The sequence below is a fragment of the Nematolebias whitei genome, chromosome 11 (assembly GCF_014905685.2).
Source record: "Nematolebias whitei isolate Nwh7 chromosome 11, NemWhi1, whole genome shotgun sequence".
NCBI lineage: Eukaryota > Metazoa > Chordata > Actinopteri > Cyprinodontiformes > Rivulidae > Nematolebias > Nematolebias whitei.
This window is the reverse complement of record NC_056508.1, coordinates 14,309,213-14,324,365: the sequence shown is the minus strand read 5'-3', so window position 1 is coordinate 14,324,365 and position 15,153 is coordinate 14,309,213. Positions and strand designations below refer to the sequence as shown.

The following is a 15,153-nucleotide window of genomic DNA, read 5'->3' as shown; positions in this document are numbered from 1 at the left end:
ACCAGCTCTTTTCTTGTCCTACTCAGCTCCTCTGAGTTTCCAGACCTGAAGGCAGTGTTCCTGGCTTCCAGCAGGGTACGCACCTCTGCATTCAGCCAAGGTTTTCTGTTTGGGTAGCTTTTAACATTTCTGATAGTGGAGACGGTGTCAGTACATGTACTAATGTAACCCAGAACTGAGGATGTGTATTGGTCAAGATCAAGCGAACCTCCATTTTCAGCAGCTCCTCTAAAAACTTGCCAGTCTGTTCGGTCAAAACAATCTCTCAGTATGGGGCCACTGTCCTGGATCCAGCATTTAACTTTCTTTTGTACCGGTCTGGAGTGTCTCAACGGGGGCATGTAAGCAGGAGCCAGGAAGATTGAGATGTAGTCTGACAGTCCTAGGTGGGGGCGGGGTTCGGCTTTGTATGCATCTTTTACGTTCGTGTAAACACGGTCCAGTGTGTGGTCTCCACGTGTTGGAATCGCCACATGTTGATAAAAGCTTGGGAGACAGTCCTTTAGATTCACGTGGTTAAAGTCTCCGGCTACCACGTAAAGAGCCTCGGGGTGTTTGTTCTGCAGTGAGCTGATGATATCATGTAGCTCCTGCAGTGATTCATTAGCATCCGGAGGAATGTAAACACAGTGATGAAAGTCACCGTGAACTCGCGGGGTAGATAATGTGGCCGACATTTCACTGTTATTTGCTCCAAAGCCTTCGAGCATGAGCTATTTACAACAGTAAAGTTCGTGCACCAATTTTTACTCACGTAAATGCACACTCCGCCTCCCCGTGATTTCCCCGTTAGTTTGCTGCAGCGGTCCGCTCGAAAAAAAAGTCTGTCATCCAGCTGGAAGACTGTGTCCGGCGTTTCGCTTGTAATCCACGTTTCCGTGAGGCAAAGCACTGCACACTTCTTCATCTCTTCTGAGGCGCCCGCTCTCAGACGAAGTAAATCCATCTTGTTGTCCAACGAGCGAACATTCGACAGAAAGAGAGACGGCATGGGGAGTTTACCGGCTTTAGCGTTAGCTCGTAGCCTCACCATAACCCCCGCCCGGCATCCTCTCCTCTTAAGCCGGGAGCAGCGCTTCCTCTTCTGCCCGCTGGAACGCCTCTGCTGCAGCTTCCAGGTAGATGACTTTAAGATCTGCATTCTGCCGAGCGTAGTTTTGAGTTTGTTGCTGATTTCTGCTATATATTTATTATATATATATTAAATACTCACATGGAGTTAAAACAAAAACCAAGAAGAAAAAAATAGGAAAAACACACATAAAAGGTAACGATGACATTTTTGGTTGACACACTGTCCTGTTTTTATGCTGCTGCTGATTGTTGTTAACCCACCACTCAGCATTTAGGGGTGGAGGTGTGTCATGCCCCTGTGTCAATTATGTCCGTGTGTGTGTTTGTAATTAATGCTTTCTTTTCTCTGTACAGCTGATTGGCTGATGGTGGCTTAAAAGGACCAAGCTCCGCCTGATGGACGAGCGAGGGAGACCAGAGGAGATGTTTGCCTGATGGTTGATGATTCTTGTTCTCCAGCCTCGCTCCCACTCCGGCCACTGATTATTACACCTCGTCACAGTTGTTGTTGTTTGTTGTTGCTGAGCTATTTGTTTTTTGGACTGGGAGTCACCCGTCTAGTTTTGGTTTTCCAGTTATTGATTGTGGGCAGCACGGTGGCACAACTGGTAGAGCTGCTGCCTCTCAGCGAGCAGGTCCCTGGTTCAAACCCCGGTCCAGGGGCCTTTCTGGGTGGAGTTTGCATGTTCTCTCCGTGCATGCGTGGGTTTTCTCCGGGTACTCCGGTTTCCTCCCACAGTCCAAAAACATGCATGTTAGGCTGATTGGTAACTCTAAATTGTCCCTAGGTGTGAGTGAGAGAGTGAATGGTTGTTTGTCTCTATGTGGCCCTGTGATGGACTTGCGACCCGTCCAGGGTGTACCCCGCCCCTCGCACAGTGATTGCTGGACATGGGCACCAGCAACCCCCGTGACCCAAAATGGAAGAAGCGGGTAAAGAAAATGGATGGATGGATGGATGGATGGAGTTATTGATTGTAGGGTTAGTCTCCGACGGCCAACAGCTGGTTGGTTGGTTCGAGGCTTCTCCCTCTTTTTTGTTTGTTTTAACCAGGCCTCCCAGTCTGCATTTTAGTTCAGTGGATTTAATGACAATTAAAGCTTTGTCAAAAACTGAAAAATCCTCTGGGCTTCATATGTTGTGTGTCCTGCCTTTTCCTAGACTTGTCAGGACCATAACATCACCCGTCTTGCTTTGGATGGTTGACTCCAGGTACTTCAAAATCTATCTTGAGTACCTCTCCTTCATGCAGCTTCACTGTTCCACCTGTCTTTCTCTCATTCACACAGATTTCCTCTACTCTCCAGAGCACAGGTCCACCTCTCCAGACTCTCTTCCACCTGCTCCTTTCTCTCTCTGCAGATCACGTTGTCATCTGCAAACATTGTGATCTCCTGCCTGACCTCGTGTTCTGTTGTTTGGTGATTAACAGTTCTTACTTACCATAAGGTTGGCTTCTGCATCCTCGTACGATTTTCACTGTCTTTGCAAGCATTCGCTTTGAAAAATAAAAATAAAAAAATCAAGTCATGCTCCTACTTATAGTAAATCAGTGAAATTCCAAAGTAACACAAAATAATAAATAAAATCTGCCATACCATTTTCTCAAAATTGACCAATTTGTCCAGACAGTTTGGGTTGCCCTCGTGGATGAACGTCATGTCTAGGTGTTAACAACACAAGATGGTTTGAGTCAAAAACAGTTTTTGGATTTATGGCAGCCCGACTGCTGGTGTTTACTACCTTTCAGCAGCAGTGGCATGAAGGGGATGTAAGGAGGGCTGAGTTTAGCCACAGCCAGTCTGTAGGCCCTGTGGTTGCGTGAAGGGTCCTAACAGACCAAGAGGAAACAACAAGTTATCACGAGAAAATTTTCTAATCAAGGCACTAATAATCCACTGAAATGAGATCACTGTGTGGCTTACCATTAGTCTCTCATAAGTGCAGTAGATTCTTTTGGTCTTGCTTGGTATTCTCTGCATAAGACATGCAACATGTTTCACCAGTCATTAAAAACTCCATGAAAAATGAATACAATGCAACTTTTCTTGTCATTACGTCTGCTGCAGCCTCACCTCCCAGGTCTTGTACAGCCTCTGCACTGCACTGTTGCCTAAACCAAACATCACAGCAAAAAAGACATTGAGATTCTTCTGATCCTTTAACCTGAAACACAAAAGAGACTGTGAACTGACAGATTTCTGACTGTGTTGCTAAATACAGAAGAATAAAGAGTACACCGCCATGCAGTGGAGAAATATGTCAGTACAGTGAGTTGAAGTCAAACTGACATTAATTTCATTTGAACCTTTTTTATTTCACACAAGAACAAAATATATAATTTTAGGTGTCTTCACAATGTTATATTTAGAAACGATACAAAAATGTAAACTTGAATACAAAAAAACCTGCCTATAAATGCTTCAATGCATAATATTTTATTACACCTTTGTATTGCTTAAGAAATTAGGATAATTGCTGCGATTTACCTTGATGACAGCAGATATGTTCCAAAAATATTATTTATTGTTTCATGAGTGAAACCTTCACACATCTGCAAGTCAGCCACACCTATCCAACAGTTTGTCTTGTTTTTACTGAGATATTAATGAAACTCACTGAACATTCTGGCAGTTTTAAAGCTGTAAACTTTAAATAAACCAGTGTTCTGTCTAATTCTGCACAGACAATATTAATTTTTGAACTGAGGGATAGTTTTCTGACAAAGAAATGAGCTACAACCCAGAGACTTGAGCTCACTGTGGTTGACGTGTCTCAACACATCGAGGACACTCGAGGGCAGTCTCAAAGACAGAGAATTGTCCACTGCAGCTGCTGCTTTGATTGAAAGCTTTCAAACAAGACTTTTTATGCTTTGGTCTTTTTGTAATAAATAGATTTATGTTGTTTTATTCAAATCAATAAGCAGCCTATTCACATGAAGCATCATTCTCAACGGTTCTCTTTGGTTATGTCTTGTAAAAGCTGCACACAAGACCACCTGTGTTAACTAAATATCTAGAATCCTTATGTCTGCAGAGAATTATGATAAAGCTGAATAAAGCTTTGACAAATATCTCTTTGGAACTCCTCACTTGTTTCAGCTGATCTGCTGGACACGAAGAGCTGGTACAAGAATAACATCCTCCTTCACTACATCCGTGTCCTAGCTGTCTCACTGCAGTTACAACCTTGTCCCTGTTGAAACATTTCAGACCGCCTGCCATCCAAGCCACGAGAAAAAAATAAATGAACTGGACATGAACAAAAACATCAGGCTTTATATTCTGAGTGCCAGACCACTTCATCTATTTTATTTAGGGAACACTCTGACCTGTTGGTGGCGCTAAAACAAAAGTCAAGAGAAATCGACATGAATCGGTTTTACTTTCCTCATTTTCAGAAAAGTTTGTACTCTTTTTAAAATTATAAATAAAATCAGAACTTGCACACGAGGTCATGTTTTCTTTGTCTTCTTTTTTAAAGCAAGGACAAAACTGGGGCAGCACAGTTCGTAGAGCTGCCACCTCTCAGCAGGAAGAACACTGTATCAAATCCTGGTTGTGGGTCTTTCTGGGTGGAGTTTGCATGTTCTCTCCGTGCATGCGTGGGTTTTCTACGGGTACTTCAGTTTCCTCCCACAGACCAAAAACATACATGTTAGACTTGACTGGTAACTCTAAATTGTCCCTAGGTGTGAGTGAGAGAGTGAATAGTTGTTTGTCTCGTTTGTCTCTATGTGTTCCTGTGATGGACTGGAGACCTGTCCAGGGTGTCCCCCACCTCTCTCACAGTGACTGCTGGATATGGACACCAGTGACCCCCGCGGCCCAGAAAGGAAGAAGAGGGTAAAGATAATGGACGGACAAGAACGGCTCTAAAACACAGCCCACATCACGTTTCCTGTGTTGAACTCTTACACTGAAGCCATCTTGATGAATTTCTTGAGCAGGACGGCCCGTTTCACCAGGTCCTCGCAGAGACACAGCTCCGTCACCACCCAATACTGAATTTCATTAAAGTGGCGAACAAACCGCTCCAAGTTGGCCGTGATGGCACCCGGGAATTTGTGACGCCCAAAGATGTAGTAGACGAGCTCCACCTGGGGAGTGGGGAACAAATGATTCACAACTAGACAGAAAGTGGAGTTTCAAAGTTCAAGATAAAGAAAGCTGCTACAGGAGACACCATGTACTAAAGATAATCTGATGACATAGATGGTTTTATCAGCTCAGCTAGTTTGCAAAGAGTTACCTCATGCATGGCAGTGAACAGTTCCCAGTCATAGTTGGTGAGTTCAATGGCGATGTCTTTAGAGCTCATCTGCTCAATAAGGTCGGCTGTCCCCCGCTCAGGACCCTGCTGCTCCTTCAGGGGCCTCTGACAGAGAGGGAGAGACGGAGTCAAAGAGGAAATAAAAACTGAAGAAAAAGGGAAAAGGGCACCCTGCTTGGCTTAAAAAAAAGTGTATGAACGGTGACATTCCTCACCAGTTGTTCCACTTCACTGCTCGTGCAGATAAAAAGTCTCTCGTTGAGACCCAGGGCGGTGTAGACTGCAGATGCTTCCAGCTTTAACTGAGCTCTTTCTGTTTGCAGTTACAAAAACAATTCACACTAAAATGATCAAATAAGGTCAACTTCACTAAATGTCAAAAGCAAGTGATTTAACTGAGAAATGCATGCTCCTAATGAAAATGAGAAAAACGAGTCCCACCTCCACTGGAGTTCATTTTGACCAGGACATGATCTCCACCTGGCTTGACTACTGCTGACATCACTTCCTGTACAGGTGAGTCCACTGGGAGCATCAGAGACAGAGGTTTGTAATCTGACTTGTAGATCTCATACAACACTGAAATGAAAGGAGACAGCACGTCAAGATGTGCTGATCTGATCTTTAATGGCCGACATTTACTTCTGGGTAACACCAAGTTCAACTCAAACTGACGTGCAAATATATATTTAATACTTTACACAAAAATAATCTGTACCACTTTACAACAAGGCTCCCCTTATAGATGGATAATAAATAGTTTATAGATATGTTATTAATTCCTCTATAAGCACTTTATGAATTAATAACTGCTTATTATGCATTAATTATGGGTGACAAAACTGACCAGTTTCTTACCAAATCTGTTCACCTATATATTTAATCTAGAGTTGTTATATTAAACATTTCAGACTAAGTTACTACCTTGTAAGCACAATAAGCATTTGTAAATCTCATTTTTTAGGATATAATATTAGTCGTAGATACTTATAATGCAGTGATAAAGTACAATATTATATGCTAAAGAAATATGTTTACAAATGTTTATTGTGCTAACAAGGTAGTAACTTAGTCTGAAATGTTTAATATAACAACTCTAAATGAAATATATAGGTGAACAGATTTGACTCACTATTTGCCTCTGTCACCCTTAATTAATGTATAATAAGCAGTTATTAATGATTTATAAAGTGTTTATAGAGGAATTAATAATGTATCTATAAACTATTTATTATCCCTCTATAAGGGGAGCCTTATTGTAAAGTGGTACCAAGAAACTAAATGGAAATAAAAGCAAAAGCTCAAAATACATAAACAGCTTTATAACTACAGTAACAAAAAAAAAAAAAAAAGTTTAAACATGTTTAGTGCAAAACAATTCAGGGTAAAAGTGTACATTTTCAAAGAGGTAAATAAAAAAATTTGGTAATATTTTTTTACCCAGAACAAGCTCAGCACATTGTGTTGAAGATATTTTATCAGCATTTGTATCATACAGTCAAAATATGCTCTAAGCACATGTAATTATGAAATTTAATTTCACAAATATAGACATAATTTTAAATTGCAACTTCGTTTAATTACACTTTTTCTGCTATTATAACATAAACCTATGATTACTTTAAAATTCACTTAATTTTTGGAAAACAGGCTTGAAAACATAATTTTCAAAAGCATGTGTTTGATTTAACCCCCCCCCCCCCCACACACACACACACACACACACACAATATAACCAAAGCATGATCCTTTTAGCAGAAATTAGAGACAGGATTACAGCTCACAGGTGGTTTTTAAGGCATAAATGCACCATTTTGCCACTATAAATTCGGGGGAAAATCTACATTTTTGCCTAAATTTAGGGGGTCCAGAACCACCCAACCCCCTACCCACCGGCATTCTGCATTCCTATAATATACAGTATCTTAATCCAGTATAAAATATTGTAGCTGATTTCACGGATGGATTAGATGGGTCTGTTTTTCCTCACCTTTATCCTGCGCTCTGATGGGCAGGACCCTCCCTGCCGGCTCCTCACAGTGTGAAAACCAGTCAAACTGCTGATTCTGTCCATGACAACAAAACATCTCAGAGTAAACATTTTCAGACTTTTTCTGATTAAATGCATCTCTGATCCAGTTTTCTCTCATCTCAAAGCATTTTTGTTGAAAAAGGAAACCCATGAGTGATGCTCACCCTGCTCAGTGACTGATAACCATTCTCCAACCTAAGACATCACATAGAAAAACAAACAATAAACAGGTTTAGATTGTATTAAATGGATGAACGACTGTACAGATATATAAATATATTTGTGCCAAAAAGGGGTTTGGAGGGAATGTTTACATTTTTGTTCTTCGTCTCTCTTTAAACTGTTCTTTCAGAATGCTGGACAATCGACAGTCAGCCGACACCTCCTTCTTCATCCTCTGATTCAATCCAAAACATAAAATTAATTAAAATACCCCAACTATCTATGAATGGTTCCATTGTTACTAAAATTCACCTCTGACAAGTTCAAACCTATCTCACCTCTAAAAAGTCCACTGTAACTGGGTCTTCTTTGAGCAGAAAGCTGTACAGCGCCACCCACTGGCCAATCAGCCTCACCACCTTCTGCTTGGTGTTGAGGACGTAGGCGTCCTTCTCCTGCTCGGAGCCCTCGCTCAGCTCTGCCTGGTAAGTGCAGTGGTGTTAAGGATGTAAAACATGACAAACAGGGCCGTGGTCGTTCTGACTGTTGGTGGAAGTAAAGCTGTTTATCTTCCTGAATAAACCATCGCAGGATATTGATGTTGGAGAGCAGCACAGAGCTGACTGGAGGACATGAAGACTTTGTGGGTGAGCAGGAAGTCACTGACGCAGGGATCTGCAGCGAGACAAACATCACAACAACAAACAACTTGACATTGTCGTCTGAACACCTTGAAATCTAAAAATAATTTCAGTGTGGCAGCTCCCACCTATGGGATCATTTCCGTTTGAGTCCATCTTCACAGTTTCCAGCAGGTGCTCCAGGATTTTCTCAGGCGTTCCTGCCATAACTGTGTACCTACAGAGAGCAACATCAGAACTTTATAAATTATTGTATATGAATGCACTGTGCTCGTTAGGGCCTGATAGTTTATTTGTTATTACTATAATTTTTTCTGTTTAAGTCACACCTTTTTGAATAAATTTACAAGTCCTGTGACTTAGACATCGAAGCAACTAATATACATTTGTTCCCCATATTTATAACCAATTTTTGGCTGAGATCTGACAATTTCATTCATTCTGACATGGAAAATATTAAGCACTACCATTTTCAGCCACTAGAGGGCTCTGACTTATATGGCAAGCCAAGTATCTCATTAACAGGTAAAAGTGGCTATTAATGAGACACTTGGCTTGCCATACAACCCTCGTCTCGCTCTGGAACTCCTGAAGCAAACGTCAAATCAGTTGCATTTCGTCGCGCCGCCCAGGTGAAATTTAGATGATTTGACCATTAAAGTGCATTAATTAAGTAAAAGTTCAACTGAGACACACCTTTACTATAATGTCGAGCAAACAAATAATTGTTAAATTCTTGTTAAAGTCCTCCTGTGCACGCTCCCGCGGCCGCCATTTGGCAGCCAATCGATTTTTGGTACAACACAGACCCACATTTCCGGGTGGTCAGCGATGACGCATAACAAACGTGACACACCAGCGGTGACGCATAATAGATGCGACTTGTGCGGCGAAGTGACTTATTTATGTTTTTTCCCACTTTATGAGATATTTTTGGACTGATCTGACTTATACGGTGATGCGAGGTGCACGGCGGAAAGTACAGTAAACCGGATGGCCCTACATGAGTCTCTTGTGTTAATTAAACAGTCTGAACATTTAGTTAATTATTGTTGGTTTAGGTGTCAGTCTGACTGACACACATTTGTTTCGTGTTTGGGCATGCTTTCTTTAGAACTTTGCACAAAATATTATAAGTTTGTTTTAGTACTGACTGACAAAAAAGAAGAAGCAACAAAGGCCTTGACGTAACCACTGAACGGCTCATTCAGCTCACTGTTTCCAACTGAGTGACTAATAAAGTACATCCAAGTAAACTGTGTGTTTTTGTTAGCTGAATCTAATCAGCACCATCCAGCACAAGGTTTATTCTAAAAAACTAAAGAACAAAGTTGAATTTGATCTTGTTTAATCTGTTCTGTTTTATAAATTGATACCTTTTCAACAACATTTAGAACCAATCAGTCATTATCAGCTTTGAAACTTGATGGATCACATCACATAGCTTGATTTTTTTTATTTTATTTTATACAAATTTTAACATATAAATGTATAAATACTAATTATATATTCAGCAGAACTCCACTCACCTCAAATGTACTTATATAGCTCTTTTCTATCTGAAGATATTCAAAGCTCTTTACAACACAATATATAGCTTTAGACCACATTCACTGATGGGACACACATCGGAGGCAGTGAGGGGTTCCGTGTCTTGCCCAGGGACACTTGGGCATGCGACTGCTGGTGGAATTGAACCCCCAACTCTCACATTGAAGGACGACTGCTCTAACCACTCATCCACAGCTGCCATCGAAGGTGACTCATTAATAAAAACATCCTTTAGGTTTATAGTATATAATAAAACTATTAATCATATACTTTAAATTAATATTTGTATTTTTTCTGATTAGCCACCTATAATTGTATATTCTAATTTAATTAGGCTTTAAGCATTAAGGTATGGTTTTATAGAGTTGATTTGACATATTTCCATCTCTACAATAGGTTTATCCAAAATGTAAGTTTTCTAATACATTTTTGTTTTAACAAACCGCTGATGAATTTCTGTTATCAATATATGTTATAATCTGGCATAATGCACATTTTATGTCTCTGGAAATAAGAAAATAAGCAAAACAGTCTTTATTTCTTTGTTAACTTCAATGTTGTTCAGCCGTTTGGTCAAGCGCTTGAAAAAAACATCTGGATAAACTGCAGGTAGTTCAAAATAAAGCTGCAAGGCTAGCACTCGAGAGTCATTTTAGAACAAACGTCGATTTCATGCACCGATGCCTGTCATGGATGAAAGTCCGTGACAGACTAGCATGCATCCTTCTCCTCTCTTTATACAAAATCTGTACTTCACATAAACTGTTTAGCCTTTTCTCAGTTGTTACTACTTTTATATGACCTCTGCCTTTAGGACCAATGCTCTCAAAAAACAAAACAAAACAAAACAGCTGTTTATCGAGCTATTTCTTATTGGAACATGCTGCCTTCTGGAATTACATTAATTGCTGATCATGTCTCAGCGAGAAGGTCGCCGGTTCAAATGCTGGTCCCCGCGGGGGCCTTTCTGGGTGGAGTTTGCATGTTCTCTCTGTGCATGCGTGGGTTTTCGCCGGGTACTCTGATTTCCTCCCACAGTCCAAAAACATGCATGTTAGACTGATTGGTAACTTTAAATTGTCCCTAGGTGTGAGTGAGAGAGTGAATGGTTGTTTGTTTCGTTTGTCTCTATGTGTCCCTGTGATGGACTGGAGACCTGTCCAGGGTGTACCCCGCCCCTCGCAGAGTGATTGCTGGACATGGGCACTGGCGACCCCCGTGACCCAAAATGGAAGAAGCGGGCAACAGATAAGTATGGATGGATGGATGGATGGACGGATGGATGGATGGGCTTATTTTTGGTGGGGAAGAGGGACGAGGCAGTTTGTGTAAATGTGCAAACGAGCAAGAAACACAAAATTTTTATAAAACTAAACAAGTAATCATCAACCACTACATATTTGCTGACAACCTACTTCCAGACTCAAAATCCATCGAGCATTCACAGTGCGTGACTATTTTCAGACAAAATTATTTCCAAATTTGTCCATTTCTGTCATATCACTTCAAATGCATCTAATTAAAATGATCCAATATATCTGTCCAAAACCATATTTATGTCTGAACAAATGAGCATCTAAAGGCAGCACCATGGATTAGTGGTCAGCACTGTTGTGTCACAGCAAGAAGGTCCTGGGTTCAATCCCTGGTTTGGACCTGGGGTCTTTCTGTGTGGAGTCTGCATGTTCTCCTCTAGTCTGTGTGCCCCCACCCCCGAGTACTGCAATTTCCTCCCACAGACCAAAAACGTTCGTGTTGGGCTGCCTTCAGGCCTCCCTTGAAGAAGAGATCTATGATCTCTGTGGGATTTGTCTGGTTAAGTGAAGGTTAATAAATAATAAATAAATTATCTATCTGCTGTGTAACAGCTGTTTGTGGTCAGTTTTGAAAGTTGAAGTTTCTCACTTGCTGTTTGCTCCTGCTCCTCCCTGCTCAGCTGAGGTTGTGCTCTTCTCCAACACCAGCACAGTTTTTCCATGCTCCTCCAGCCGCACCGTGTTAGCCTCCACATCCTGGAAGGTGGACAACAACATTTTAGGTTTCTTCTGTTGGTGCTCACAAACAGAACTTACAGCTCCTAGTCTCTACACCTCTCTGCTTGTTCCGCAACAACCCTGAAATTTCAATAAGAAGTTGTGATGCTAACCCGGGCCTGAAGCCCGGCCCGACCTGAATTTGGGCCAGGTCATAATAATGTGCTGGATGGGTGGGCCAGGTCGGTGTCAGGCTTTTGATTGCATCAGCAGACATATGCAGCTGACGATCCAATTATATGGCAACATGGCTTGCCATATACATTCACCAGCCACATGCAGCCATTTGACCACGAGCTGACCAGCCTAAGAAAATAAAGTTCAGTTAAGCTTCAGATGGGACTACTGGTACTGCCAGGCAGCGATCCATCAAAGCCCAAATGGACGTTCAGCCACTGCACTCAGTGGACGCGCGGCCGACGACCCAAACAGATGAGATCCCAAAGCAGACATGTCAGAGCATGGTCCGTGTCTGAATAATGCAGAATGCAGGCAGAAGCATTTAATGCACTTTGACGGCCAAGAAAGGACAAACACCCCCTCAGCTCTGATCTTCTGCCCCTTTTATTCAGCTGCACGTCCGCTGACCATTAATAACTATATAAGCAGTCAAAGCTTCATTAAAAATGTTGGGGGTGGTGGGGGGTGTTTCGGGTTTGGACATATAATTACTGTTAATTTGGCGGGGCGGGTGGAGTTCGGAAATGAAAACTGCAAGGTGGTGCCAGGTCAGATCAGAATTTTTGGGCCCGAGTGCCACTCTAACATGTAGTAACAAGGTTTTCAGACAAACCTTGAGGATTCGGATGAAATCCTGCTTATCAACACGAAGGAAGTGGCAGTTGTCTTCTCTTAAGATGATGGTGGCAGCACGCGGTGCATCATTCAGCAAAGCCAGCTGCCCAAAGTCCTCCCCCTCATGCAGAGTGGTCACAAGACCCTGTGGGAAAGCAGCACCATCAGCATCATAAATCACTGGGTGTATTACTTAGGTTTCTTTGTAAGCTGCATACGGATTTACCTTTCCATGTGTGATCACGTTCACTGATCCTTTCCAGATGATGTACCAGGAGGTGCCTTTATCCCCCTGACTGAACACTGCACGACAGAGAAGACAGTCATCTACACAAATCTCTGTCAAGTTAAATTTATTTATGAGCACACTTAAAAGCAACGGGTGTTTACTAAAGTTGGTGTTGTCTTGTTGTGAAAGGAAAGGCTGTTCCAAAGTGTACTACAGCAGTTTGGTTATATAAATGTAAAAGTTCTTACAGTGGTCCAGTCTAGAAGAAACTAAGGTACGAATAATATTCTCAAAATCTGAAACCGAAAAAAATGACCCCATTTTAACAAGGACACTTACTAGTAGTTGAATGAATAAGAAGTATACTTTTACAATAAATAGTAAAAATATATATTTACCACCACTGCAGTTATCATTACATAAAATAAATATATAATGGTGCTGTTTTTGAGAGGGAGATCTGGGAGTCATCAGCATAACAGTAAAATTAAATTAGAGGTTTCTTTAAAATCAAACTATAAAGAAATATATAGCCTACATGGAGAACAGAACTGGTCCAAAAATAGCCCCCTGTGGAACACCACTGGTAATGGGGACACTAAAAGATGGAGTGTTCCAATCTAACAGAAAAGGTCCAGCTTTATAAATAAGACTTCAGCCATTCCAGAGTTGTTTCTTTAACCCTGACACAATGCTCAAGACATAAGTGATCCACCATCACCATCACATTTAAAAAGGTAGAACAGCAGGACCCTCTGAGTGTGTAATTATTGAAACTTAAAATAACTATTCCTGCAATATGGTAGGCGTTAAAACTTAACTGAACCATTAGAAAAAATGGAAAATGGTTTTGTGAAGCTCAAGGGGTCAGGAACAGAAGATGTCATTTCAGACATTACGCTACTGTTTTAATCACCAAAGAACTACAAGAATGTTTCCACACATTGTTTCAGTCCCTGATTAACACCATTTATAGTCCTAAATAAAGGTTCTCTGCAGTTGATACGGCTCATATCTGTCATGACAGATGTCTGACAGATGTTTAGGTTTTGCTGCTCTAACTCCACTCTGATATTTCAACAGTATGTCTCTTAACAAGTCGAAGGAAATCTACAGTTTCTCCTGTCAATGAATAACCATGACAACTGTGTCTACAGTGCACCTTTTCTATGTCATGCTGTATTAACTTTCAAATTCAATGGCCGATGGGCAACATGAAAAGACATAAGATATGATGACTTGTTTGCCCTCAGTGATGAAGTATGAATCATAACAAGAGGAGTCTGAATATATGAAATGGTGAAATGATTAGTGGTTTGAATGCTGCTTGACTAAATGTAAAAGGATTGCACACAGAAAGACATGAGGTGACTGAATAGAGGAGCATCATACTCACACACTGTTCCAGCCTTAGTGTGGGATTCAAAGACCAGCACTGCAGCTAGCTCTTTACGCACCTACAAACACCACAAAGAAACAAATGAGTCTCGGCTGCACCAGTAACTCCTGTCACAGCCACGCTTCCACACCTACGATGTTTTAAGTAACACTTCAGAGATGTTAGGAGACAAACAGTGACTGACTGAGGAGGAGAGGTGAGCTGCAGCCTTCACATGGAGCAGCTCCTCATAGATGACCTCGATGTCCTCATCACTTCTCTGACTGGGGCTGAAAATGAGACGAGGCACAAACGACAATCAGTAATCTGCAGGGATTGTGACGAGGTTCTTTGATTTGTTGCAGTTTTCAGAGCTGACCTTTTGCGCAGAATCATGGTGAGCAGAGCGTCTGGGCCCAGCTGACACAGCAGGGACAGAGCTTCCTGCAGCTCGTCCTCCAAGTCTTTCTCATTTGTCGTGTGGTTCACACCAAACTCAGAGTCCTGGAAGCGGTAGAACTGGGAATCCTTGTCATGGAAGTTTAACTCGTGTTTTACTGGACAGATACACAACACAGGAAACAAGGAAAAAATGGAATACAATGGTGTTCAAGTGATAACGATAAATAGATATTGAAAAGACAAACAGGCTAAACAACAGTGAGGTGAAAAACGACAATTTGACCTTCAGGAATTTATGTTTTTAAACAGGAACTGTCTAAAGCTCCAAATGCATAGTAATAAGTGCAAATTGTTTCTGAGCTATTTCCTTCATTCCATGATGAAGTATTGCAGTCCTGATTGGAGTGGTCACCATTAGGAGGCAGCTCTTCACCCAACGAGCCCACTGAATGAAAAAACCTTGTCAGTCAGATGCCATGTTATTTGTGAAAATCAGATCTGAAGACAATCACATGGAAACATTTAAACACACACACGCACGCACGCACGCACGCACGCACGCACGCACGCACGCACGCAC

The 15,153-nt window shown here is 41.5% G+C and overlaps 1 protein-coding gene across 1 annotated transcript in view; it reads right to left on the bottom strand.

Moving 5' to 3' along the window:
- rapgef3 (Rap guanine nucleotide exchange factor (GEF) 3) overlaps positions 1–15,153 on the bottom strand; it is a 43,016-nt gene that overhangs the window by 8,527 nt on the left and 19,336 nt on the right. Inside the window, exons 5-25 of the mRNA XM_037683808.1 lie at positions 14,551–14,728; positions 14,377–14,461; positions 14,190–14,250; positions 12,791–12,867; positions 12,563–12,709; positions 11,642–11,748; positions 8,314–8,402; positions 8,141–8,219; positions 7,883–8,033; positions 7,697–7,779; positions 7,547–7,577; positions 7,341–7,416; positions 5,792–5,929; positions 5,566–5,663; positions 5,330–5,455; positions 4,996–5,177; positions 3,151–3,241; positions 3,001–3,051; positions 2,819–2,906; positions 2,674–2,738; positions 2,519–2,573 (exon numbers count right to left, since the gene is read on the bottom strand). Of these exons, the coding sequence (XP_037539736.1) occupies positions 2,519–2,573; positions 2,674–2,738; positions 2,819–2,906; positions 3,001–3,051; positions 3,151–3,241; positions 4,996–5,177; positions 5,330–5,455; positions 5,566–5,663; positions 5,792–5,929; positions 7,341–7,416; positions 7,547–7,577; positions 7,697–7,779; positions 7,883–8,033; positions 8,141–8,219; positions 8,314–8,402; positions 11,642–11,748; positions 12,563–12,709; positions 12,791–12,867; positions 14,190–14,250; positions 14,377–14,461; positions 14,551–14,728 (2,058 nt within the window). The remainder of the gene's footprint in view (positions 1–2,518; positions 2,574–2,673; positions 2,739–2,818; positions 2,907–3,000; positions 3,052–3,150; positions 3,242–4,995; positions 5,178–5,329; positions 5,456–5,565; positions 5,664–5,791; positions 5,930–7,340; positions 7,417–7,546; positions 7,578–7,696; positions 7,780–7,882; positions 8,034–8,140; positions 8,220–8,313; positions 8,403–11,641; positions 11,749–12,562; positions 12,710–12,790; positions 12,868–14,189; positions 14,251–14,376; positions 14,462–14,550; positions 14,729–15,153) is intronic.